We start from the raw sequence: 27354 nt of genomic DNA, 5'->3' as shown, positions 1-27354 counted from the left end.
CTTTTCCTCAAGCTACTTGCACACAAAAGGCTTCCTTTTCTGTTTCTTTGCCTGCGCTCCAGAAGTCCCGGCTGAATCCTTGTCTTTGGTGGCCTTTTCTGACCCCTGTGACGCATCAGGAGCCGTTTTCACAAAGGGCTTCTTCGCTGAATTTTTATTTTGCTAACCTCCTTTGTTGTTGCTCGGAAACCCACTGTCCTCTCCTTTCAGCAAGGCAAGACCAGTGTTCGCAACTTCCATAAGCTGAGTGAGGGTAGCCACTCTGTTCTTTGTACAGTAATCGCGAAGCCCTTTAGGCAGCCCACAACAGTACTTCTCTATCTGCTCTGTCAATGGCACAAATCTGTAGGAGGTCACTGAGAGTAACGCTTTACAAAACCTCCTATTGTACTCCAGCAAGCTCTTGCACGAAGCTGAAGTAAGCTGGTGCCAATCTATCATGACGTCGGCTTCAAATTCATTTGATAGCCAAGCAGATGCAAACATTTGCTTGAAGTAAACCCAAGTGGCGGGTGCCCATAAGCTGAGTGAGGGAGCCACTCTGTTTTGTACAGTAATCGCGAAGCCCTTTAGCAGCCCACAACAGTACTTCTCTATCTGCTCTGTCAATGGCACAAATCTGTAGGAGGTCACTGAGAGTAACGCTTACATTAAAACCTCCTATTGTACTCCAGCAAGCTCTTGCACAAGCTGAAGTAAGCTGGTGCCAATCTATCATGACGTCGGCTTCAAATTCATTTGATAGCCAAGCAGATGCAAACATTTGCTTGAAGTAAACCCAAGTGGCGGGTGCCTGTCCTTGCATTAACAATGTCATCCACCATGTAAGCGCATTGTCCTTTAAGACAGTGGCAGCTTTCCTGACCTTCGAGGCCTCTGTAAAATTCCCTCCCACATAAGCTGTATCAAACTCCTGGAGGAAGGTAAGAACCTTCGTCTTATCCTCGAAACCATTGAAGATACGAAGGTACTGAACTTTACAGTTGCACCACCTTCTTTGTAAGCCTTCGGCTTCTCTAGTGCCCCCAAGTTGTCATAAGGGATGGTCTGCAACATGGGCACTGTGGTAGGCATGATCGGCACATCTTGGCCATTCACATTTTGCGTCAGAGGTGCGATATCTGGCTGCTGTCCAAAAAAACCAGCCATACCAAAATGACCCTGTGGCATCCCAAACTCGCCCTGGTTGCAGTGAAAACCTTGTTGCATGCCGATACTACCATACATGGGGTTTGGCATGATGCCTTGCATACCCCCGAACACTGTTCCTGTCATGTACGGCTGACTTCCAGGCGCATAACCAGCCATACTTTGGAACACTGATCCACCCCCGAAATACCCAGGATGTACCGTGGGTGGTGGAAAAACTGGGTGCATAGCCTGGTATCCAGTTCCCTGTCCATTCAAGACAACATGCTGGCTTTGAAAGGTGGCGGGCTTAATTGGCATAACCTGTGGAATAGGCGCTCTAGCCACCTGTTCAAGCACAGGAGGAACCTGTTTTAAACGTGGTCGTGAGCTCTCGCCAATCTCGGAAAACCATAAGGATCTCTTGCCTGTCCTTTGAAGAGGAACCCTCTTCCATAATGCCCTTCCCCTTGTCGGTCATAGTGTAATCCCATGTTCCTGCGCTCTGTGTCTTTACCAAAAACAACCGGGGCTCACTCTTTGAGGAAAAAGTGATTGATGTCCCGGCAACGGAACCATGAAACCGGCCCGTAGGGAGATAGGCGTTGGCTTTCACTTGAAATTCTTTACTTTAGACACAAAAGGTAACCTGTAACGGGGATTAACACCTAAGTACACACACGGCTCGGGAGCTAGAATGCTCCGAGCAAACGCCGACAACCTGTAGGCCCCAAAATTGGCGCCCCTTTCGGTATTTCTTTATTCTTTAACAGAGGGAATAAAACCTGTGATCTCCTACGAGCTGCCCCGCACAATCTAGGCTAAGAAACACCTGTTCTCGCCCGATTTCGGCAGCATAACTGTGCTAGACACTTCACAGTCAGTATCCCCACACAATAGATGACTTTCCCGACGCATACGGACACTTTGCAAAACCTGGCGAGAATCTGCAGCACGCTGAATTCTCTGTTTCCTGCCCCAAAAAAGCGCCAGATCACCTGTACAGTGGTCCCCTCGCGTCCCTGAACCTCCTGGGGGTATTAGGGTCCGTTTAGGGCTGAAACCCTAAACCTGCAAAAATACACAGCAGGCTGTAATTCCCTGTTTTGGGCTCCGTTTCGCGTGCCGGTCACATCTGTAACAAGACCTCGAGCTCCTGCACCTGTAGGGCTACTTGCCCTTTGAATCGGACGAGATTTCTCATGTGAAACCTCTCCGAATTCACCTGTACCTGCGGGGGATTAGCCGCTAGCTAATCCAGTACCTGTGCAAGAGGCTCTTGCCTCGGCGATCGCACATGAACCCACATAACTGTACATTGATCAAATGAAAAGTCCACTAGAGGGGCATAACATACTACTCGTAGGGGAGAGAGAGAGTAGTGCATAGCGTGCAAGGCATCACTCCTGGCACCGCACTGTACATAAGGGGGAAAGTAAGCACTCCATAGCTCTTAACCTGTGGCAGATTGCAAATAAAGCCCCTTCCCTGCATAAAATTCAGCGCCCTTTTTTCTGCATGAGACAGGTTCATGAAAAACTGCCACTTGGCGCATTTACAAGCATTTGCCCGTTTCGGGTTTGCCGCCTAAAAATCTCCCGACTGGTCGCCCAATTGACTTCGCGGCAAAGTTGTAAAGTGTTCCCCTAAGTCATACCGGAGGTAATGACGCGAACACATTTCCCGGCCCAAAATAGCAGTTCCCTAAATTTTAGGAAATGATTCCGTTGGGCTCCCTGTGGTCATCTGACCATCTATCCTCATTGGGACCGCATCCAAAAATGCAATGTGGCCCAACTGTCGGATACTTTCTGTTGGTAGTCACACCTTGACTTTAGGCCTTTATTGAGTTCACTTCCTAGTATCCACCAACTTGCTAAGTGCCACGGGGGGACCTTATACGATCTTGCTCTGAGCCTAGACATCCTCTTACCATACGAATTCCAGTGCCGACCACTACCCATCTGCGGGTGAAACTACCGTTCACATTGGCCATACAATGTCCGACCGTTTGCTACTTCAAGAAGAGGGTCTCAAAAAATAAAACAAAACCCCTTGGAAAGAAACCAACAACTAAAGTTAGCAGTTGCCACGTCCTCGTGACATAGTTAACAGTTGCCACGTCCCCGTGACACACGGTCTGCGAACAGACTCACAAAAGTGCCAGAACACTTTCTAAGCTAACTGACTGAACTGAACCCAACCCTTGTCATGAAGTAGCTTGTCCACGTAGACATAGGGTTAGATGTGCACGTGACATCCCTCTCCTTTTTAAAGTGAGGTACTAGTACCGAACTATATGGCGTCGAGGGAGATCACCAACACCGTATGGAAAGGACTCTTCGTCGGCCCACTCTGATGCGTGGGTCATGCGATACTTGAACTTCATAAAGGTCTGCAACGCTTGCTTCTTTGGGCCGCGCCGAGAGCGACACAAAGTCATCTGTGGCTCTTTCAATGCTTCAACTTCATCTATAGTCATGCGTCTCCTTTCTTCAAGAATCTCCGAGGCTGAAAATTCATGAAACCACTTCCAACACAAAAACATGAACATACCCATTCCATGTAAAGTGATTGAAAAAATTATATTCTTCTTTAAAGATTGTGTATGCAATGTAGATGAACATAGAGTTGGAGTGTCAAACCTTTCATCAAACACATGCAAACAATGGGGTCGAATCTTGACTTTCCGATCTAAATCAATCAGCTGAGGCAAAACACAATGGAAATGCCTATGCTTGATGCTCAATCTTTCTTGTGCTCTTTCGGAAACTGTGTCATACCAAGGAAGAGACATGGAATGTAAATTCCTTGAATGCAAACATTTTATCTTTTCATGAATCATGAGTGAATCGTGCTCAGTGAACAATATGTCATGCCTGTGAAAAGGGATCACGGTGACTAAAATACAGGAAAACATCATGAATGCAACACTCGAACAATGCGTGCTAACTAATCATTTGAACACATAATACTTCTTGTGGGGGTTCTTTGGACCTAGGCTCGAGAGCCAAGATCAGTTCTTCGTGATTGATCGAATCTTCATGTCAGGGTTCTGTGGACCTCGACTCGAGAGCCAAGATCGGTTCTTCGAGATTGATCGATTCTGCAATGAGGTTAGCTACACTAGAAAAAGCATCAACTAAACCATCATTCTTGTGAACAATCACATAATCTTTCTGCAAATCATCATGCCGGTGAGAAATCACATCTTGATCATGCAAATCATCGTGCTCATCATTATGCTTATCATCATGCTTGTCATTATCATGCAAATCATGTGTGTCATGCTTTGGAGAAGACGAGACTGAGAGAGTCTCCTTCTCCTGAATCCATTCAATCTTCGCTTGCACGTTAGAAATGAGAGATGGAGAATGAACAACTTGCTCTCTACGAATGACAAGAGGAGAGTCACTTTTGGCATTGAAAATGAATGTATTTTCCGCCCAATCAAATCATGTGTGTCATGCTTTGGAGAAGACGAGACTAAGAGAGTCTCCTTCTCTTGAATCTGTTCAATCTTCGCCTGCAGATTAGAAATGAGAGATGGAGAATGAACAACTTCCTCTCCACGAATGACAAGAGGAGAGTCACTTTTGGCATTAAAAATGAATATATTTTCCGCCCTATCAATGAGAAGGTTATGCTCACGAAACCATCAAATGCCCAAAAGCATATCACATCCTGAAAGAGGAGAGACTACAAATTTTCTGCGGAAGGATACTTGTTGAACAGTGAACAAAACATCAAGGCACTCTTGCGTAATGAGAGAGTCCATACCGGGAGAGAAGCTAGACACCTCGAAAGGAGATGCCTTGCAAACCTCCAAGCGGGCTCTTTCGACAACAGAGTCACTAATCAAATCATGCATACTGCCTGGGTCAAACAATATGACAAAACGTTGACCATTCACATGACCATAACACTTAATGAGAGACTCGTCAATGGGAGGATCATGAGAGACTTGGGTCACACTCGTGTTCTCATTTATTGCATTGACAAAGGAAGTAGGTTTTGTGGGTTCTTTATATTCATTAGATTCAAGCTTAGGACATGTTCTTTTTATGTGACCCTTGATGTGACAATGAAAACAACGACCTTCCTTAGAATAAGTGCTTTGCTCTTCCGATGTGATGTATCCACCTAAAATTCCTTGTTCTACCTTTTCATCTGGAGTGAGCTTAGGTTTAGCAATTGTATTAGCTTTACTCTTAGCTTCACTTGGAGAGTTCTTTTCTAAGAGACTATTGGAAGATTGGTTAGAAGAGTTACCGTTCTTACCAATCTTACCGTTCTGAGGGTTCTGAGAGGTCTGAGAGGTACTTATCGAAGTCTTGTTTTCCTTGGGCTTTCCCTTGTTGTGCTTCATCTCCTGTGCGAGAGTAATCGCTACCGCCTTGTTGAGATCGATTGGATCGAGCACCTCGACATCATACTTGATATACTCGTCCAATCCATAAAGGAATGCCTCTTTGCGCTCCGCATCCGATTTGCGTAATTGAGTGCGGAGCTGCAAAACACGATTAGAGAAAGACATAACTGGTATACCATTTTGCTTGAGACCGCATCAATCGTGCGAGGTACTGAGGAGACATAAACCGCGCCTTGAGCTTGTCTTGGAAGTCGGCCCAATTGAAAGAAAGGGGCGTGTCTTCGTCGGTTCCTCTAGGTGCGCGGTCAACTGTGCCTCTTGCCATGCGTGGTACCAATTAATGGCATCACCCACAAGGTACATGGCTGCCGTCCAAACCTTGCTATTGCCTGTCTTCTTAGTTGTCACATAATAAGCATTAAATTGATGCAACCAAGAATGAATAACAGTAGAATCCATCTTACCATTATACTTACTGAAAGTCAACTTCTCTGTGACTGGGTTGTTGGAGTCCGAATCTCGGCCTGCACCACGATAAACTACCAACATCTTTGGTTGGCTCGGACTTCGAGGCAAGAACCTATCGAACCAATTCTTGCATGCGTAATTCTCTCTGTGCCTCACGATCGGCCTCCAAGGCCACTCGTCTTTCTTCAGCCGCCAAGCGCGCATCATCGCGCTCACGTTCCAAAGCTGCCTTTCTTTCTGCTTTTGTTTCTTTTCGTTCCTTGTCCGCCAAGTGCGCTTGTTCACGCTCGCGAATCATCCGTTCCTCGAAGGATCCTGTCGTTCTTGGCGCTCACGCTCCAAGGTAACGCGTTGCGATTCTTGTTGATTCATCGCAATGCGATTCGCTTCTTATTGTGCCATTGCAACGCAATTCGCTTCTTCTTGTTGTGCCATCACAACGCGATTTGCTTCTTGTTGTTGTGCCATCATGTCCATCATCGACATGACCAAAGCCTCCATAGGATTTGGTACAATCCGTGGCGTAGATGGAGAAGGGGGAGGGTCCGAAAAAACTCCTTGGTGGTGAGATTCTTCTTCGCTACTGTAATGCCCATCACCTCCATGCAAAGTATCCATTCCGCTTCGGGTGATGACCATACACTGTGATCTTTGGTTCTTAAGATAACAAGGAACTTGGGTTCTTGTGGGTCTTGAGTTCTTGAGGGTCTTGAGGTTCTTGGGGGTCTTGAGGTTCATAGGTTCTTGAGGTTCTTGGGGGTCTTGCGGTTCTTAGGTTCTTGAGGTTCTTCTTTCGCTTGCAATCTGTGTTAGAGAAGGATCTTCTCTTCACCCAAGTTCTGCTCTTTTTCGCGGGCGCACCCCTTGGCGGCCTTGCGCTCACACCAAGGTTGCTTTTTCCCACCTCACATCAATTGGCCAGCCGCTAAGTGCACGGTCCGCTCTCAATGAGTGAAAAGAGGCACAAGGGGAGCCTGGACAAGCCCTTCTTTCTTGAATTTCCTGTCACTCTTCAAAAACACGATTAGGAATTGACACGCCCAAGAGGTCTTGGGTTACGTGCGACCGCAACAAGCAAAAAATATTCCGTGGTTCTTTCCTTGAGTGATACAGAACACTGCCAAAGCTATGATACCAATGTAAGGTGCAACGGAAGTCAATGTTGAACTTTGCTCAAGATGAGTGCTCCGAACTGTGCTCAAGGGTTCCTTTTACTTACGGAAGGGAGAACCTTCCGTTCCTTTAGTGAGAGAGTGCAATGGACACAAACAAAGTGATGAACACTGTGAATGAAGGTGTTGAGACTGAGAGGTAGAGAGAGAAGAATATGACACCAGAATGTTGTCACACCCTCCTCCGAAGGCCCCACTCTCTATGGCGAGAGCGGTCTACTTATGATTGCACAAATCTCTACAATGCTTGGACTTGCCGATGATGTCGACGACGATGAGGACGACAACGAGACGGGCTGAAATCTGAAGATGCTAAGGGCTGAAATCTGCAAATCTTTATCTACTGAATTCTGACTTTATGTCGATGACGACGATGCGACGACGATGCGCTGAAAACGCAGATGCTGAAATCTGCGTTTTCCGGACTGAATCTACAAACTTTGCGGGATCTGACTGTGCGACGAGGATCTGCTGCGGGAAGGTGAGATCTGAGAGGTTCGGGGGTTCTACTGCGGAAACTGACTGCTGAAAACTGAAAACGCTGAGTCTAGGACTGATTCCGTCGCGAAGATCTGCAAAACGCTGAGGTGGATCTGCAAACCAAAAACCCTAGGGGCTGAAATATGTCTTGGCTGAAATATGTCTTTGCTGAGGAAGTTGCTAACGCTAGGGCTGATTTGCTGTCACCGGGGAATCTGCTAACGTTGGTGCTGATTTGCTGTGTCTTGTGATCGCCCAGGATGATCCGCCATGTAAAAACGCCAAGGCTGTCCTATGGGTGCAAAACACTTGCCTTGCTGCTGTGTTGCAGAAACGCTAGGCCTTGCTGGGGGGTCATCTATCACCAGGAGGTGTATTTTTCCTGTTGCCTTCCGTAAATAAGTACTAGATATTTTTATTTATTATATTTTTACTTGTTTTCCCCGGAACCCTTGAAAAGGTGCAAGTGGACATTGCATGGCCAGTGTGAAACGGCTGCGGCCGAATAGGTTTCTCACAGCGGGAGTTTGGGTCGGTCAGTCTGGGACTGGTCGGGCTAGTTAGCACTGAATTTTGATGAGTATGGAAGCCTGTGTGCGCCAAATGAAGTCTGGGCCACTCGGAAAGTCACTTATAACTTTATAAGTCAGTGGGAACTAGAGAATTAACTCAAAAGGGGCAAACTGGACACATGGCGGCTCCAGGCAGTTTTGCCACTTCCAGCATGAAGAGGGGGCGCCCAATTTGAGAGAGGAGGCTAATTTTTTATCATAAGTGAGCTACAGTGTGTGAGTAGTGGGTGCAGGTCTTCAGCTTTAATGGAAAGCTTGCCTTCTCCTCTGTCTCATGTAGCGCGATGATTTGCTCTCGTGCATCTCTCTCTCCCCTTTGGCACATATGGTAATGCCCCACTAGTTGGGCTACTCAGTTGAACATGTACAGTTCTGGGAGTTTATGCGCATTTGCCAAGGCAAGAGCCTTCTGAACAGGAACCGGATTAGCTAATTGCTAATCCCCCACAGGTACGCACAGTTCCATCGCGAAAGATTGCGAGTTCGGAGAGTTTTCTCGCGTGAAAACTCGTCCAATTCACAGGGGAACTGTCCCATTGCGTGCAGGAGCCATTGGGACACGTGTAGGCGTGTTCGCTCCGCTAAAAACAATCCGAAACAGCGAATTACAGCCTGCTGTGTTTTTCTGCAGGTTTAGGGTTTCGCACCTAAACTGCAAGGGAACACCGCTCGTGAGAGCCTTGGGATGCGTGTACAGGCTTTTGGGCACCCGGCAGTGAAAAACAGGGAATTACAGCCCGCTGAATTTCTGTGACAGCTCACCAGAAAGCTTCCAGATAGCGAGGGAACCCGTCCTAGACAGGTGTTTTTGACCTACAGGTGATTTTGCGCCGTTATGCTGCCAAAATCAGGTCGAAAACCTGCGTTTTCAGCCCTCGCCAAATTTGGACAGCTTTGTGAAAGCTTGTGCGAAGTGGTCGAATCGTCTACCTTAATTTGAATAAAGAAATACCGAAAGGGGCGCCAGTCTTTGGGGCATACAGGGTGTCGGTCTTGTATGCGCAGTGACATTCTAGTCGCTGGACGCAACTGTGTTCTCTTCCCTTCTCAGTGCTCTGTGTAAAGTTAACAGGTAATTGAAATAGTACCGCCCTCTACGTTGTACACGCCGGTTATATGGTTCCATCGACGGGATAGTCACTTTTTCTTCAAAAAGTGCAACGTGGATTGTTGTGGGTGAAAGCAACATAGAGCTTGTCGATATGGCAGAGAAGAGAGACCAAGCACCTGAAGAGGGATCTTCCTCACATGGCACGGAGAAAGTTCCTTCAACTCTTCAAGAAGAGGACAGGTTGTTTAGAACTCAATTGCGTTGCTGCATGGACATGTTTCAGCAGTTGGCTAACAACCCAAGGATGCAGGAGTTCTTACAAGCTCCGACACAGGGTTTTCAGCCTCCTACACAGGGCACGACTGAGCCGTTGCAGGAAAAGGAGATTTCCAATGCGCAGAGGACTCATGATGCTCGAGGGAAAGCCCATGTGGTTGAGCAACTAGCGGTGTCCAATGATCCAAAGCAACTTGCTTTAGCTGGACAAGAACCAATTGTGAATGGTCAAGGGAGTAATGAACACGCTATGCGTCAGACCCTTCCATTACCTATTACTTATCCTGGTTATTTTGGAGGTGGTTCAGTGTTTCAAGCTATGGCTCTACCTTCCACAGGTTATATGCCAGGGAATGTGTTCGGGACAATGCAAACAAGCATGGGTAACCCTATGTACGCGAACATGGGTGTCCAACCGGGTTTTCAAGGTGCCTATGGCCAGTTTCGAGTGCCTGGAACACAATTTGGTATGGCTGGTTTTTCGCAGCCATACGTACCAAATGCAGATACCACAGGTAAAACAGTTGATGCGAGTGCTGGAATGAACAATCATGTAGCACCACTGTTACAGGCACATGTTTATGATAATGTGGCTCCTTTAAGTCAGCTTAAGGATTACAAGGAAGGTGGGCAGGGAGTGAAGTTTGAAACTTTCAGAGGAACTGAGGATCAATTGAAGGCTTTGACCTTCATACAACACTTCGATGCAGCTTATGCTGGAGGAAACTTCACGGAATCTTCAAAGATACGCAAGGCTACCACTTTCTTGAAAGGGAATGCGCTTCAATGGTGGACCGCATTGTTGAACCAGGGTCAAGCCTCAACAACGTGGGTACAATTCAAACAGCTTTTTACGCCTGCATGGTTAACAAACACTTTCGAAGTGGATGTGATGACAGAATGGCACGGGTTGAATGCTAAACAGTGTGTGAATCTGGAAGAGTACAATAAACAATTTTGGGCCGCGTTGTTGACAGTCACCTCTTACAGGTTTGTGCCATTGTCAGAACATATTGAGAAGTACTGTTGCGGATTGCCCAAGAAAATCAAGGACTACTGCACAAAGACTACTGTCATGAATATGTTTCAATTGATAGAGAATGCAAGAGTGGCCAGCAATCTGTCAAAGGGAGATTCCAATGGATTTAATAGCCACAAGAAAGGGTCCCAAGGCAAACAGTTTTCAGCCAAGGGCAATGTTGCAGCAAAGCCTTCTGAGCCTCCCACAAAGAAGCCCTCCACTGAAGAAGGTGATACGTCCAAGAAGCAGTCTAAGTCTTCTTCGAGACGAGGACAAGGACAAAAGAGACATTTTTCTGGCAAAACTGTTGAAGAACGGAAAGCTCTTAGGGAGGCCAAGAAATGCTACATTTGTGAACAGGAAGGACATTTTGCAAATGAATGCCCACAGAAGAAGTCACAGGATAAGGATGACAAGTCAGACCATAAAGGGAAGAAGCCAAAGCCAAGTGCAGGACTTGTTCCAGATTTGGTTGGAGACCAGCCAAACACAGATGCCACGGAGCTGTGCAGAGCTTGGGGCGAAGTTAGAGACCAAACAGTGCTTGTTTTCTTTGATCCAGGAGCCCGTGCAAATTTCATATCACCAGAATTGGCATCAAAGTTGGGCATTCGTGCAGAGGAGATGGGTATGACAGGGGAAGCAGGTTTGGCATGCCCAGGTCATTCACAGCCCCTTACTCCCATTTTGGGAAAGCTTCGTCTGCACATTCAGAGCTATGTGGATGCGGAAGAATTTCATATTATTGAAGGAGTACGAGCGGAAGTGCGACGCGAGAGAGAGTGCGAGAAGAAGAGCACGACGATATGGTGAACTCGCTCTACTGTAATGTGTAGAGCATAGTGAGTTCTTATTAGGTTTTTACAAAAGAATATGTGTACATACCTGGCGGCCCGCCCACTTACCTGGGCGACCACATTGGGGTTTATACCCCAACAACCTCCCACTTAAAGTCCAATGTGGTACTTTAAGTGTGAGAGAAGCTACTATACAAGCTAATATACAAGAGATGTAGAGAAGTGATGTACTACCCTACACCTAACTGCTTGCGAAAATGCGCAAAGCTCTCTGAGGGAAGTCCTTTTGTAAGTAGATCAGCAGGATTTTCTGTGGTGTGAACTTTGACAAGCTGAAGTTGCTTATCCTCGAGCATTTCCCTGATGAAATGATACTTCACATCCACATGCTTTGTCTTTGAGTGATAAACTGGATTGCGAGCCAATTGTATAGCACTTCGACTATCACAATATAACACAGGCATCTCTTCTTTGATTCCCAAATCTGTTACTAGTCGATTAAGCCAAATTGATTCTTTGCATGCCTCTGATGCTGCAACATATTCAGCCTCTGTAGTAGACTGAGTAACACAATCTTGTAATCTAGAACGCCATGATACTGCTCCACCAGCCAATGTAAAGACATACCCTGACGTAGACCTTCGGTTGTCTAAGTCACCTGCATAATCTGAGTCTGTAAAACCCTTTACACTTAGCTCCTGACTCCCATAGCATATGCGCATACTCTTTGTAGCTTTCAGGTATCTCAATATTCCTTTCACTGCCTCCCAATGTTTCTTGCCTGGGTTTGACATGTATCGACTTGCTACTCCCACTGCAAATGCAATGTCTGGGCGAGTAGCAATCATTGCATACATCAAACTACCCACTGCAGACGCATATGGAATCTTATCCATTTCAGCCTGTTCTTCCTCAGACACAGGACAATCTTGTTTGCTAAGTTTCACATATGGTGGCAATGGAACACTCAATGCCTTTCCCTTCTCCATATTGAAACGTTGCAAAACCTTGTCAATACACTCTGTTTGAGATAACCAAATCAACTTCTTTGATCTGTCTCTCTCAATGCGCATACCAAGTATATGACTTGCCTCACCCATGTCTTTCATGTCAAACGATTTTGCCATCTTTGACTTCAAAGCTGAAATTTCTTCCAAGTGCTTGTCAACAATCAACATGTCATCCACATACAAAATAAGGATCAGCCAACTACCATCCTTAGCCTTCTTTGTATATAGACAGTGATCGAACTCACTACGTTTGTAGCCTTGAGAAAGCATAAACTTGTGGAATTTATGGTACCATGCCCTCGGTGATTGTTTTAAGCCATAAAGACTCTTTAACAACTGGCATACCCAATCTTCCTTGCCTTTCTCAACAAACCGTTCTGGTTGCTGCATGTAAATTTCCACATCTAAATCACCATGCAAGAACGCTGTCTTGACATCCATTTGGTGCAACACCAAATCTAATATGGCAACCAATGCAAGAAAGCATCTCACTGTAGTCATCTTGACCACCGGAGAGAAGACTACATCAAAGTCAATGCCTTGTTCTTGCTTAAAGCCCTTGGCAACAAGCCTTGCTTTGTACTTTGGCTGACTATCATGAGTGGTGATCTTATACCTGTAAACCCATTTACAAGGTAGAGCCTTTTTGCCCTGTGGTAATTTAACTAGCTTCCATGTCTGGTGTTTATGCAAAGCTGTCATCTCTGACTGCATGGCCAATTGCCAATTCCCGGAGTCCTTCATTTGCATTGCTTCCTTGTAACATGAAGGCTCATTGCAATCAGTCAACATGACATAGTTCATAGATGGAACAAACCTATCAGGAGGTCGCGTGATACGTCCAGATCTACGCACAATAGGTGGCTCAGGCTCAGCCACAACCTGTGGTTCCACTCTATCCTGTCCTTGCTTCTCTTGAGCCCTAACATTTTGTCTTGCACGTGCAAGTCCATCTTCTTGGAAGACAACTCTTCTAATTTCCTCAACCCTCTATGGTTTAGAATGATATTTGGCTTCATTAAAGTGAACATCATTGCTGCGGATAACCTTTCTGGATTCGGGATCCCAAAGTCTGTACCCCATCTCACCAGAATTACCATAGCCTAGAAAGATGCACTTTCTACTCTTTGGCTCAAGTTTGTTCCTAAATTCATTTGCAACGTGAGTATATGCCTCACAGCCAAAGACTCTGAGATGCTTGTATGAGGGCACCTTGCCTGACCATACCATCTCTGCCACTAAATCCTTCTGCAAAACCTTGCTAGGAGATCTATTTATAAGATGAACAGCTGTTGATTCAGCTTCAGCCCAAAACCCATTTGGCAGCTGTGCATTAGACAACATACTTCTGACCTTCTCTTGTATGATCCTATTCATCCTTCAGCAACACCATTTTGAGGAGGATTGTAAGGAGCAGTAAGTTCACGTTTTATACCTTTTGACTCACAAAAGTCCTCAAAGGCCTTTGAAACATACTCTCCACCATTGTCAGTGCGTAAGCATTTAAGCTTCTTGCCACTCTGATTCTCCACAAGTGTCACAAACGTTTTGAAAACACTAAATGCTTCATCTTTGTGCTTGAGAAAGTAAACCCATACTTTCCTTGAGTAATCATCTATAAATGTCATAAAGTAAGAAGCTCCCCCTAGAGATAGGTTAGGCATAGGTGCACACAAATCACTATGAACAAGTGCCAATTGTGTATCTCTTCTACTGCTTCTATGCTTATGTGGCTGCTGTGTTTGCTTACCATACAGACAATATTCACAAAATTCAAAATCAGTAAATGACAAGCCAGGCAAATAACTAGAACGAGACAAGATTTCCATTCCCTTCTTGGACATATGTCCTAACCGGCTATGCCATAAAGAAACGTTCGGCTGCTCGGTTACATTGATTACATTTTTAGAGACATTTGATACATAAATCATGTCAAGTCCTCCAGACTTTACTCCATGTGCTACTGTCATAGAACCCTTGGATATCTTCCACATGTTCGGTCCAAAAGTGGTGACGTAGCTAGCATCATCAAGTAAACCTGTGCTGATCAAGCTCTTTGTAATTGCGGGAACATGTCTTACATTCTTCAGCGTGAAAGAAGAGCCATTCTGAAACTTCAATTGAACATCTCCAACACCTTAGATCTCACATGTCTGCCCATTGCCTAGCCGAACATGATCTTTAGTGGTCACATAAGAGGTAAACCACTCCTTCTTTGGAGACACATGAAGTGATGCCCCTCGGTCTATAATCCAGTCACTCAATGCATTTCCATCAGATGTTGTAAGAAGAGCTGAGTCCATTGTATTCTTCAAGAAGTAGATGTCTCCTGACACTAGACTGTCATCCTCTGCAACAGTGTTTGTCACATTTATTTCTTGAATCTTCACTGAGGACTTGTTCTTCTCACCATGGTCTTCAGCTTTCTCTTTGCCTTTTTCTGCTTTCCATTCTCTGCAATCTCTTTTCATGTGACCCTTCTTGCCACAATGGTAGCATTCTATGTCACTCTTGCCTTTAGCACTGCGGGACTTGCTACAAGACTAATTCCTCTTTCCACCTTTGTACTTTTCTTTGGTCCTTCCCCTGACAACTAAGGCTGTTCCTTTGCCTTTGTCCATTGTCTTTCTATTGGTTTCTTCAGTAAGCAGACTTCCTTCTACACTTGCTATGTTCAAACCATCTGGAGGTGCAGAATTACTCAAAGCTGTGCGAAAAATGTCCCAACTTTCCGGCAATGTGATCAACAAGAACATAGCTCTAATAGGTTCATCAAACTTGACACCTTGAGCTGACATCTGACTATAGATTGTGTTGAATTCATTCAGATGATTGGACATAGGTCCCTTCTTTCATCTTCAAGTCAACAAGCTTCTTAAGCCAGTATACCTGTGAAGCTGCACTCTGCTTCTCATAAAGATCACTCAGCTTTAACCATGCTTGATAAGCCGACATCTCGTCTGCTACATTGAAGTAAACGCTTTCTGCCAAAGTCAGCATAATGATAGAAAGTGCCAATTCATCCATTTCGCTCCATTCATCTTCGTCCATATCTTCTGGTTTTATCCCCTTGAGCTTTATAGGTTTTATCGGCTTCTTTTGTACCAACACGTGCCAAATCTGCTTCTTCCACAATGGGAAATTGGTTCCATCCAGTTTCTTGATATTGTAAAGAGCAGTGTCCTGTGATCCAGTCATAGCTACGCTTCACAGTAGTTTACTTTCCCGGGAAAAATTCGGCAAAGTTTCCCCTGTAAACTGACCTCTGAACCAATATCAACCTGTCAAATGAACCAAGAAAGCTTCAAATTCTGCAGAAATTTCGATAGAGTCTCCTTTGTAAAATGACTCTGGTGTACTCAAAAACAGACCAAAAACAGCTCAAAAAACCACTATCTCTCTAACACTGTAAGCTGTGGGTAAACCTGTCCTGCACCTGTACTGTCTCTCACTGTCCTGTAAGCATAGACTACGACAGTGCCTCAACGGCAGTAAAGCAAAGATGCAGTCCCAACTGTCTAACTCACAGTCAATACATCCTAGCTGCCTATCTAAGGGTGCTCGAGGGATCGCTCCAAGACCTGTATCACCAAAAGGATCTCAACATTCGAGAATCCCCCAGCTCAATAAAACCTCACTCGACCCTCAACAAAGGCTGCAGTAAATCTGACAGTACATAGACTTCCCACAAAGTCATACATCCACAAATTTCCCACTGTATGCTGTAACCGCTGCGGCGTTTGTTTGCTGCATGACTCACAGCCAGCAAACCCTCAACAGACATACATCATCTCTGACAATACATCCCATATGGAAGTACCTGCAATGTCACGATGAAGTCTAGAATATCAAGCAGCAAACACAAGCTAACTGATGAACTAGATGGATGTTGCCTACAATCTGTGTGTAGATGCGCCCGTGTCGTATGTGACACGCCTCCAAGAACTGTGAGCCGTCTTTCGATGTGTAGACAGCCACAAATCAGCACTCTGGGAGTGCCGCTATCCTCAGCACCTTGCAGAGTCGGATCTGCACCCGCCGAGACCACGTAGTCAAAAATGGCCTGCGCAGAACTCTGTCGAAGCCGAACGGTGGTCGAGATGACCTCAGAATGAAATTCTGAGAACACCAAGCCCTTCAAGCTTTCCCACAGGATTTGGGGCTGTGTCTTCGCCTGTCGAATCTCACTCCAATCTGAGCAGGTGACTCTGGCTACCTGCAAATGCTGCCCCGAGCCTCGATCTGAGCTCTGATACCAGTTGAAGGAGTACGAGCGGAAGTGCGACGCGAGAGAGAGTGCGAGAAGAAGAGCACGACGATATGGTGAACTCGCTCTACTATAATGTGTAGAGCATAGTGAGTTCTTATTAGGTTTTTACAAAAGAATATGTGTACATACCTGGCGGCCCGCCCACTTACCTGGGCAACCACATTGGGCTTTATATCCCAACAATTATGCCACTTGAGGGCTGTGATGTGTTACTGGGTATCCCATGGTGTTACAGGTTGCATGCTATGGTGGATACTTACAACAAAAAGATTACCCTTGTACATAGAGGAAAGACTCATGTCCTTGATGTAAAGCTTAAAGGCGAGTCTGTTCCAGTTGTTTCTGCTATTTCATCTGTAATAAAGAATCATCTTTCTGGTACTTGATCTTTGCAAAAGAAGTACCTCAAGTTGTATCTAATTTGTCTACCTTAGATAAAGACAGGTCAACTTTTTTGAGTGGTTTCAGTGATTGTTTTTCGGACTCTTTGCCAAGGGAGTTACCTCCTGAGAGACCTGAGGATCATACCATAGATCTTGTGCCAGGTTCTAGTCCACCGAATAGACCACCATACATGGTTAGTGCAGCCCAACAGAAAGAGATTATAAGTCAGGTCAACGAGCTTTTAGAGAAGGGGCTGATTCAGCCCAGTTCATCCCCTTTTTGTTCGCCTGTACTCTTAGTGCAGAAGAAGGATGGTTCATGGCGCATGTGCATTGACTATCGCGCCTTGAATAAGAATACTATCAAGAACAGGTTCCCCATACCGAGGATAGATGACATTCTTGATCGGCTTGAGGGAGCGTCGTTGTTTACAAGAATAGACCTAAAGAGTGGGTACCATAAGATACGCATTAGGCCAGAAGATGTTCATAAGACTGCGTTCAGGACAACATTTGGTCTCTATGAGTTTCTTGTCATGCCATTTGGTCTCACAAATGCTCCTGCCACGTTTAATAGAATGATGGACAGAATTTTTAGACCACATAGAAACTTCGTACGTACCTTCTTTGATGATATGATTGTCTATTCGAAGGCTGAAGAGGAGCATAGAGATCACTTGGCTGCAGTTTTCAATGAGTTACGTAAGAACGGGCTACTCCTTAATGCGAAGAAGAGTGAATTCTTTTTGCAAGAGATTCACTTCCTTGGGCACATTGTTTCAAAGGATAGGGTACGCATGGATCCCGCGAAAGTGGAAGCAATTAGATCATGGCCAGACTTGAAGTCCATACATGACATTCGAAGCTTTCTAGGCTTATGTTCCTACTACAGAAGGTTCATCCGAAATTGTGTTGAGATTGCTTCTCCACTCCATGCACTACAAGGAAAAGGAGTTACTTTCAAGTGGACAGCCAAGGAAATTTTAGCGTTCAAACACTTGAAAGAGAAGCTGACTTCAGACCCGGTAATCATTTTGCCAGATCTTTCGAAACCTTTTGTCGTTCAGTGTGATGCGTGTGGCCATAGTCTTGGTGCAATTCTAATGCAGAATGGCCGAGTAGTATGAGAGCAGAATTATTTTGAAGACTGAAAGAAACTTGCAAGTCTATGAGAAAGAATTGCTGGCAGTAATTCATGCTCTCACTAGTTGGAAACACTATCTGCTAGGGGCTGATTTTGTTGTCCAAACGGATCATCAAACCTTGCGATATTTTCTCACATAGACGAAGTTGTCTGACAAACACATGCGATGGGCAAACATCTTGTCAATGTTCCATTTTCAGATTGTGCATGTGCAAGGGAAAAAGAATGTGGTGGCTGATGCGTTGTCACGAAAGCCCCAAATTTCAACAGTGTCAATTCCGTACCATTGTAAACTAGACGAAATGAAGACACAATATGCTGAAGATTCAGATTTTGCAAGGATCTATGACCAGCTTGTTGATGGGCAACATCATGAGCACTATATGCTTAAGAATGACTTTCTCATGATGCATGGAAAGTTATGCGTTACCAAACAGTTACGGCCCAAGATTTTGATGGAAAGTCATGCTCCACCTTATGCTGGGCATCGTGGAATTGATGCGACAGTGAAAGGGGTTGAGGCATTCTTCTATTGGCCAGCTTTACGTCAAGATGTTGACACATTTGTAAGATCATGCTTAGTATGCCAAAAAGTCAAATTTGACAGACAAAAGCAACCGGGATTGTTGCAGCCATTGCCGATCCCAGATAGGCCACGGGAAAGCATAGCAATGGACTTTATCTTTGATCTTCCAAGGACGCAAACAGGCAATGATGGAATTTGGACTATCATTTGTAGGTTCAGTAAGCAGACCCATTTCATTCCTGTGAGGAAGAAGATAAAGCCAGAACACATGGTCAAGATATTCATGAGCAATATCTTTAAATACCACGGAATGCCTCAGTCAATTGTCAGTGACAGGGATCCACGTATCCACGTATGACGAGTCTTTTCTGGAAGGCATTGTTTGAGAACATGGGCACTACGCTAAAGTTCTCTTCTTCGTTCATCCGCAAACTGATGGACAGTCAGAAGAGGCAAATTCTATTGTTCTGGACCTGCTCAAATGTTATGTGTCAGAGCACAAGGCAACTTGGGAACACCATCTTTCATTGGTTGAATATGCTTACAATAACACAGTGCATACATCAGCAGGTAAGGCACCATTTGAGATAGTGGAAGGAGGGAAGAAAGTCCCGCCCATTTTGCAGACTAAGGACAAGATTTTTGAGGCAGACAAGTATGTGCAAGATATGGATGAAACACACAGGACAAGTATGTGCAAGATATGGATGAAACACACAGGAAGATAAAGATTGCTCTTGAGAAGACTCGGGCTAAACAAAAGAAAGTTGTTGATCGTCACCGTCGTGAACTTGTATTTTCACTTGGTGATTGGGTGCTTTTGCACTTTGAAAAGGCCAGGTTAAGGAAAAGGAAAGGCAAGGAACGCTTGTTTCCTAAGCTCAGTATGCGATATTATGGTCCTTTTCAAATTTCAGAAAAGATCAACGATGTAGCTTACAGGTTAAAGCTACCACAAGGCTGGAAAATACATAATGCTTTTCATGTCAGCCTTCTAAGACCCTTTGTCGGTGATGTGCCAGAGAATATGCTTGATGAGGAACAACCCGAAGTGGAAGAATTGGATGAAATCCTTGTTCCTGAACAGATATTGGCACATAAAGAAAGAAAGGTTAGAGGAAAGGTTGCAAGACGCTATGTGGTGAAGTTCAAGAACTATCCATCGTTGGATGCCAAATGGATGGAAGAGTCTGAATTGGTTGATTCACCTCAGCTATTGCAATTGTATCTTGAAGCCTTTCAGATGGAACCCACAGTGACTTGATGTAGCCTTTTCTGGAGCAAGACAAGAGCATGGTTCAGAGAGTAGTTAAGCAATTGTATCTACTCTTTCCATACAGAATTTAGCTAGAGAAGTTTGTGCTTGAGAGTACACTAGAAGACTTCTATGCTTGATATATGTGTCGTAGCCAGGTTGGTGGGATTGTTTAATCGTCCAACGCTACATTTCTGGAAGCATGTATATCTTGGATTCCCATCATAGAATATATGTGATATCAGGAGATAAATAAGTACTAGATATTTTTATTTATTTTATTTTTACTTGTTTTTCCCGGAACCCTTGAAAAGGTGCAAGTGGACATTGCATGGCCAGTGTGAAACGGCTGCGGGCGAATAGGTTTCTCACAGCGGGAGTTTGGGTCGGTCAGTCTGGGACTGGTCGGGCCAGTTAGCACTGAATTCTGATGAGTATGGAAGCTTGTGTGCGCCAAATGAAGTTTGGGCCACTCGGAAAGTCACTTATAACTTTATAAGTCAGTGGGAACTAGAGAATTAACTCAAAAGGCACAAACTGGACACATGGCGGCTCCAGGCAGTTTTGCCACTTCCAGCATGAAGAGGGGGTGCCCAATTTGAGAGAGGAGGCTGATTTTTTATCATAAGTGAGTTACAGTGTGTGTGTGAGTAGTGGGTGCAGGTCTATAGCTTTAATGGAAAGCTTGCCTTCTCCTCTGTCTCATGTAGCGCGATGATTTTCTCTCGTGCATCTCTCTCCCCCCTTTGAAACATATGGTAATGCCCCACTAGTTGGGCTACTCAGTTGAACATGTACAGTTCTGGAGGTTTATGCGTGTTTGCCAAGGCAAGAGCCTTCTGAACAGGAACCGGATTAGCTAATTGCTAATCCCCCACAGGTACGCACAGTTCCATCACGAAAGATTGCGAGTTCGGAGAGTTTTCTCGCGTGAAAAATCGTCCAATTCACAGGAGAACTGTCCCGTTGCGTGCGGGAGCCCTTGGGACACACGTAGGCGTGTTCGCTCCGCTAAAAACGATCCGAAACAGCGAATTACAGCCTGCTGTGTTTTTCTGCAGGTTTAGGGTTTTGCACCTAAACTGCAAGGGAACACCAGGGGAGCCTCGTGAGAGCCCTGGAATGAGTGTACAGGCTTTTGGGCACCCGGCGGTGAAAAACAGGGAATTACAGCCCGCTGAATTTCTGTGACAGCTCACCATAAAGCTTCCAGATAGCAAGGGAATCCGTCCTAAACAAGTGTTTTTGACCTACATGGGTTTTTGCGCCGTTATGCTGCCAAAATCAGGTCAAAAACCTGCGTTTTCAGCCCTCGCCAGGTTTGGACAGCTTTGTGAAAGCTTGTGCGGAGTGGTCGGATCGTCTACCTTAATTTGAATAAAGAAATACCGAAAGGGGCGCCAGTCTTTGGGGCCTATAGAGTGTCGGTCTCACATGCGCAGTGACATTCTAGTCGCTGGACGCAACTGTGTTCTCTTCCCTTCTCAGTGCTCTGTGTAAAGTTAACAGGTAATTGAAATAGTACCACCCTCTAAGTTGTACAAGCCGGTTATATCATCCGTATAAGCCTGCCCAATAAAGGTATGACCCAATGGTAACTGCAAACCATGAAGACGCTCCGCAGAGGTCAAGTGATCAAGATATATCAACAAAGGGTGAGTGGCAATAGCATACAGCAAAGCGCCAAGGAGGCAACCTTGCCTAACCGAACAACCAAGAGGCCACGATTATGTCAATTCCCCTTCCAAGATCCCCAAAGACATACTACAAGCATTCAAGAAATAAACCACATTGGCCCAACTTAGCACCAAACCTTAGACACCTCATTGCAGCAACACTGAAGTCCCATTGCACAATGTCAAAGGCCTTTACAATATCAACTTGCATGACCAGCGCATCTTATTGTGTGTACTTAGCATACTCCATGCCAATCATAACATTAGTCAAATTGTCCATGAATTGACGACGAGGGATGAAACCATACTGAGCCTGATGAAGTCCTGTAAACAGATAGTTCTTAATGCGATGGACCAACATTTTAGCCAATATCTTGTAAACCCCCGGCATCAAAGTTATGGGCCGCCAATGAGAGAATTGCTCATAAAGCGCTTGCTTGGGTGACAATTTAAGTAAACCCTCTTTCCATGATACTAGCAAATCCTGTTTCTCCCATGCCGCATTTAACATGAAAAGCAGGGGCTGTTTAAGAGCATCGGAAAAGAAGAGGAAGAATTTCATAGTAAGTCCGTCCCAACCGGGAGATCTCCAACGGCCCAAGGCAAGCAAGGCACCATGCAATTCGAATCAGTGCATTGTGCATTCTGCGAAGACGGGATCGGACGAACATAAGAAAGCAACAATTGACGCGCTTGGCAAGCTACCGAAGATGGCTGAGATAGGGCAACAAGCAAACACCTGACGATAATGTGAAACCATAACATCAACAAGTTCCCGCTTCAAAGAAGTCCAAGCACCCGAGGGAAGCATAACCCGCTTAATTGATAGTGAGACCCTTATATGATGCAGATGCTTAAAAAATTTCTTCGAAACACAACCTTCATCCATAAAAGCCTGTTGACATGCATGCGTCTGCCATTTAGCAATTGCCTGCTTATCATTTTGCTGAATACACACATAAGCTTCACATAACTCCACATTTCAGAGTCAGACAGGGGCCGCAAATCAGCCAACTCTTGCAGTTGTTTACTAACATGTTTCGCATCAACAACATTCCCCCGAATGTGCTACATATAATGCGCGCCATAGTCACAAATAACACTTTGTACTCTCATGATAAAGCGATACCAGGCAGCATCCAAATCAATATGCATGTGAGCCAGCAGCGGAGGAATAATATCGGCAATCATGTGTCGAAAAACTTCATGAGTAAGATAGGCATTATTAACATGCAACAAGCGTTTCCTGTGAAGAGGCCGATCACAAAGAGAATGCCCAAAATACAAAGACAACAAAAGAGGATAATGGTTTGATAGCTGCAGGGCATAATCTATCCTCATGTCACATACAAATTCTTGATACTGTTGCCCATTAAGCAAGCACCAACGATCCAACCGTGCTCTATAAGAAGAATGAGCAGCATGCTGAAAGATAAAACCAAAAGCATCAGAATGCAAACAACACCATAGATCAATCATTTGAGCAGAGGCAAAGAGAACATCTCAATCGTGTTTTTCCGCAAGCAACATATGCAAATTGCCCATGGTGTTGTCATCTAAATCGAGGGTATTATTGAAATCTCCACCGAGAAATACATTAGAGGTCCAAGGGTGAGACAAAATTTCTCGCCATAAAGCAACTCTTTGCCCAGAGGCCATGTATGCATAGGTACCTCCAAATTCATGAACTCGACCATTCAACAAACATTGTACAACCATCCACCGGCCATGCGGATCGTTGTATCACAGAACAGGCTGAAGCTCAAGACGAACCAGCATCAATAAACGCGAAAAATCTTGCAAGCCAGTGTACACAATCCAATAATCGACAAAATAGGAACATTGATCGGCAAATTCGTGTTGATTATGCTCTTGCAAGACAACTATGTCTACCCTACATGTATGTACATAGTGCCAGGTCAGACGCCGTTTGTCAAGCTTACATAACCCACGCACATTGTATGAGATGCATTTAATGTGACTTTGCATTAGGAAACATATGTACAAGAGGCAACAAACATAGTAATCAAGTGGAGGAGCCCATAGACACGTCTCCATCCACTACATCCATACGAGGACCCGGCCTCTGAATCAAGCAGGAAACGTGTGTCCACATGGTTCACATGCGAGGTGGAAGTCTCACCAAGGAGTACATCTTTGGAAGAGTGCATCGCTTTTTGCCATGATCAATCGATGTGCGATTGTCATTACAAGGAAGTTGCTTAAACGATGCATTCTTGTTGGCATTAACAGAAGCAACATAATTACAAGAACAAAGTGGTGTGCGAATCTTCACTCTTCCTACACAAAGATAAATCCAGGATAAGTCCAGATTGGCCGGCCATCCCCAAATATGTACCACCCTTGCACCAAAAGGAGGATGGAGAGGAATCACTGGTGGGAGAAGATAACCTAGGAAAACAGTAGCACAACACAGAGAAAATGCTGGCCATTAGAAACAGACAGTGAGATCGTGGACGAGAGGGAGAAGCAAAAGGACAGAAATCATTACAAATGCTCAAAATGCCGGCTATGCTGCATCAGGTAAGCATAAACAAGGGCAATCCCTTGGCCCAACGTGGCATGGAACATGGCCAGGCACAGCTGCAACGCTCCGTAAGCTCTAGCCCTGGAAGCGGAACACCAGCAATTCCAGCTGATTTCTTCTGCATTGTGCGGGACATTACAACGTGTAATCTTGCATCGTATTTCAACATAATGAGTTTACCCCAATTGATGTTTGGTCTTCTAACGGCTAGAGAGAGCATTATTTTATCAAATTAGAGTAGCATCGGTGTATTTACAACAAAATTATGGATAGCACGCGATGAAAAGGAGGAGCACCTGCATAGTTCAAGGTATAGGAGAGGCCATTGCATCCACGAGCTTTGACACCAAGCTTGAGGTAATCCTTTTGCCTGCGAGAGAGCAGGTCTCGGATCCTGGAGGCCGCAGCTTCTGTGAGTGTGAGGGCTTGCCTGCGTACGGCTGAGGAGGATGATGATGATGATGAAGCACCCCTGGCCGCCTTTGCCAGCAAGGCTGCGGACATCGCCTTTCCGTGCTCCCCTCAGATGCGCCTAATAAGAATTAGTGTCAGCCACAAAATTGTCTAGAATCTGAACCCTTTACAATCGTCTGCGTCTGTATGCTGAATGACTATACACCTGCTACTGCTCTGTGTGTGTGTGTGTGTGTGTGTGTGTGAGAGAGAGAGAGAGAGAGAGAGAGAGGCGACACCTCGAGATGGGCTGAAGCATGCACACAAGAAATCCCGCCAGGCGTACCACCGACTTGCTGCGTCCGACGGACCGACTCGATGATCTCACAAAATGAAAGGGTGTCAACGGAACCTTAAGAACCCACAATGAGCCGAACACAAGTTAAGGCTGGGTTCACATGAGCCTGCGGAAGTCAGCTTCAAAGGTGGGTGGTTCCACACGTCGCATGCTCATTGAGGGGTGAAGAGAAAAAGAGAAGCTTTCAGGCCCATGCAAAAAATGGGCTAACCCCCCCCCCCCCCCCCCCCCTCTTACGTGGCACAAAACTAAGAAATTAGCCTCTTCCTAGCATAGAACGCAGAAATCACAGTTTGAAACAGCTTCCACTTGGAGAAGGGGAAGCGCAAAACCACCACGCTGAAGGTCATTGGATTTTTATTATTTTTTGAAATAAGACCTAAAGCTTTCCTCCACCTCGTGAACAAGGGAATCACCGCCATGGAAAAAATGCAGCTCTTGTCGTCGCCTCTGTCTAAACCCAGCCTTAGTTCTCAATACACTGAAAACAAGCTTCACATAGGCAGTCTACAACCTTACTCATGTGATAACTAATTTTGTATAGAATCATTATACCATGGGACATCACCGATAGCAATTTTTCTATGCAGACATTGTACTATCGAGCGAGAGCAACATCAATAGGCTGACCTTTGCACAGTGCACATAGCCAACATGATGATACAATTGCCACGGTGACATACATACAATGCAAGTAGACCACAATCCAATACGGGTACTACGATCCTCTTGACCACCACCCAAGAGAAGATGGTTTGCTCAAGTGTTCAAGCTCTACGCAAATGCACTAAGTGAATTTGCATGGATGTATATCCCTCATTAGCAGCACAAGACTTGAAATGTGTTAACCCTCACGGCTCATGGACACCCTATCACCTACGACGGACGTTGTAACCTACGGCGGACATTGTATTATTTATTTGGTAGAGTCAAGTACTGGGCTTGTCGGTCTAATAGGAAAAGGGTAAGAGTGATCGCCGATGAGAGGCGCACTCTAACTGGGACATTCAAGGGATTAGTTGGCTAAGCATGGGCGCCCAAGTGTAAATGGGGTGAGCTCATATAAAAGTCAACTAAACCTAAAATTCACTCATTCTCTCATTTGTGCAATAGAAGAGTGCTCTTGCTCCATCTCCATCTCCATCTTCTTCTTCTTCACCTCCTTGTGTGTGTGTGTGTGTGTGTGTGTGTGTGTGTGTGTGTATGTGTGTGAGAGAGAGAGAGAGAGTGTGTGTGTGCGATCGAGCATTACGAAGGCACGGCGACGGCGAAGCGGTTGAGCGCGGCGAAACGGCGGCTCCTTCTTCTTCGCGGCAAGGAATCCTCCATGAAGCAAGCGTAGAGCGGTGAGTGACACACCATCGCCTTCTTTGAGCTTACTAGTTTAGGCTTGTTGTGTGCTTGGAGCCATTTGTGGCTCGCACACGGTGTATCGGCAAGTTCCTTGCATTAACACGTGCGACATACGCGCACATTTTTGGCGCTGTTGTCGGGGAATGCCATACATGAAGCTCAAGTAGCACTCTATGCTTCTCCGTGGTGCAATTTCTATTGTAGGAAAGGTAAGGAAGGAGTGTGTGTGTGTGTGTTGAGAAGAGGGATTTGGTGTTATACTGTGTGTTTTTTTTGTTAATGGAGTTTTCAAAGGTTCTGTGTTTATTCTCTGTGTATTAAGGTAGTTAGTTTTCTTTGTTAATAGAGATTTCAAAGGTTCTGTGTTTATTCTCTGTGTATTAAGGTAGTTAGTTTTCTGTGTACAGTAAGTAGGAAGTAGATTAGTGAGAGTTAATAGAGTGTGTTAGTGTGTAAGAGTAGGTATATTAGTTAGAAGTAGGTAGATAGAGTGTGTGTGTGCTCTGCGCATGCCGCGGCGACCTTATCCTTATTATAAAAAAAAAATCCTTTAAAAAAAAATAAAAAAAATTAAAGGTAGGATCGGGATCGGGAATCTCTCCCAGACCCAAGCCCAGACCCAAGCCCAAGCTCACGCTCAGGCGTAGGTCTCAGTCGCCTTTTAAAAAAACGATTTTTAGCTTCACACACGTAGCTAAAAATCGATTTTTTGAGGACCAATGGAACGTCAGATGCCCGAAAATTGTGCTGTAAAGCACACAGCGACCCTCTAAGTGATACGCTCGTTTCGAGCTATCACACACTTTAATATTAAAAAAAAAAATCAAGCATTAAAAAACATTCAAAAAACATCAAAAACAAGAAAAAATCAAGTAGAAAACGGGGTGCAAAACACCCACAAAACAAAGCAAGTAACCTTTGAGGGTACTTGCCGACACTTGTAGGGCACCCAAAGCACATGTATCTACGCTCTGGTCGTGTGCTAGATTCCGAACAACTAGCTAGTGCTTCGATTTACGGGGGTACTCACTATCCTTCCACGCTAGGGTCTACGCCCTCGGCGGGGACCCAAGGTAGTGCAACCCAAGACCCAAATATAGC

The 27354-nt window shown here is 45.1% G+C and overlaps 1 protein-coding gene across 1 annotated transcript in view; it reads right to left on the bottom strand.

Annotated features, from left to right (window-relative positions):
- LOC147418279 (iron-sulfur assembly protein IscA-like 1, mitochondrial) overlaps positions 1-24991 on the bottom strand; it is a 38917-nt gene extending 13926 nt beyond the window's left edge. The window contains exons 1-2 of the mRNA XM_086507212.1: positions 24842-24991; positions 24446-24681 (exon numbers count right to left, since the gene is read on the bottom strand). Coding sequence (XP_086363338.1) covers positions 24446-24653 — 208 coding nt within the window. The 5' untranslated portion in view covers positions 24654-24681; positions 24842-24991. The remainder of the gene's footprint in view (positions 1-24445; positions 24682-24841) is intronic.
- Positions 24992-27354: the final 2363 nt, after the last annotated feature.

The sequence above is a fragment of the Adiantum capillus-veneris genome, chromosome 30, assembly GCF_014529385.1.
Source record: "Adiantum capillus-veneris isolate H3 chromosome 30, ASM1452938v2, whole genome shotgun sequence".
Lineage (NCBI taxonomy): Eukaryota > Viridiplantae > Streptophyta > Polypodiopsida > Polypodiales > Pteridaceae > Adiantum > Adiantum capillus-veneris.
The sequence above is the reverse complement of the archived record's forward strand: the minus strand, read 5'-3'. Positions and strand labels throughout refer to the sequence as shown.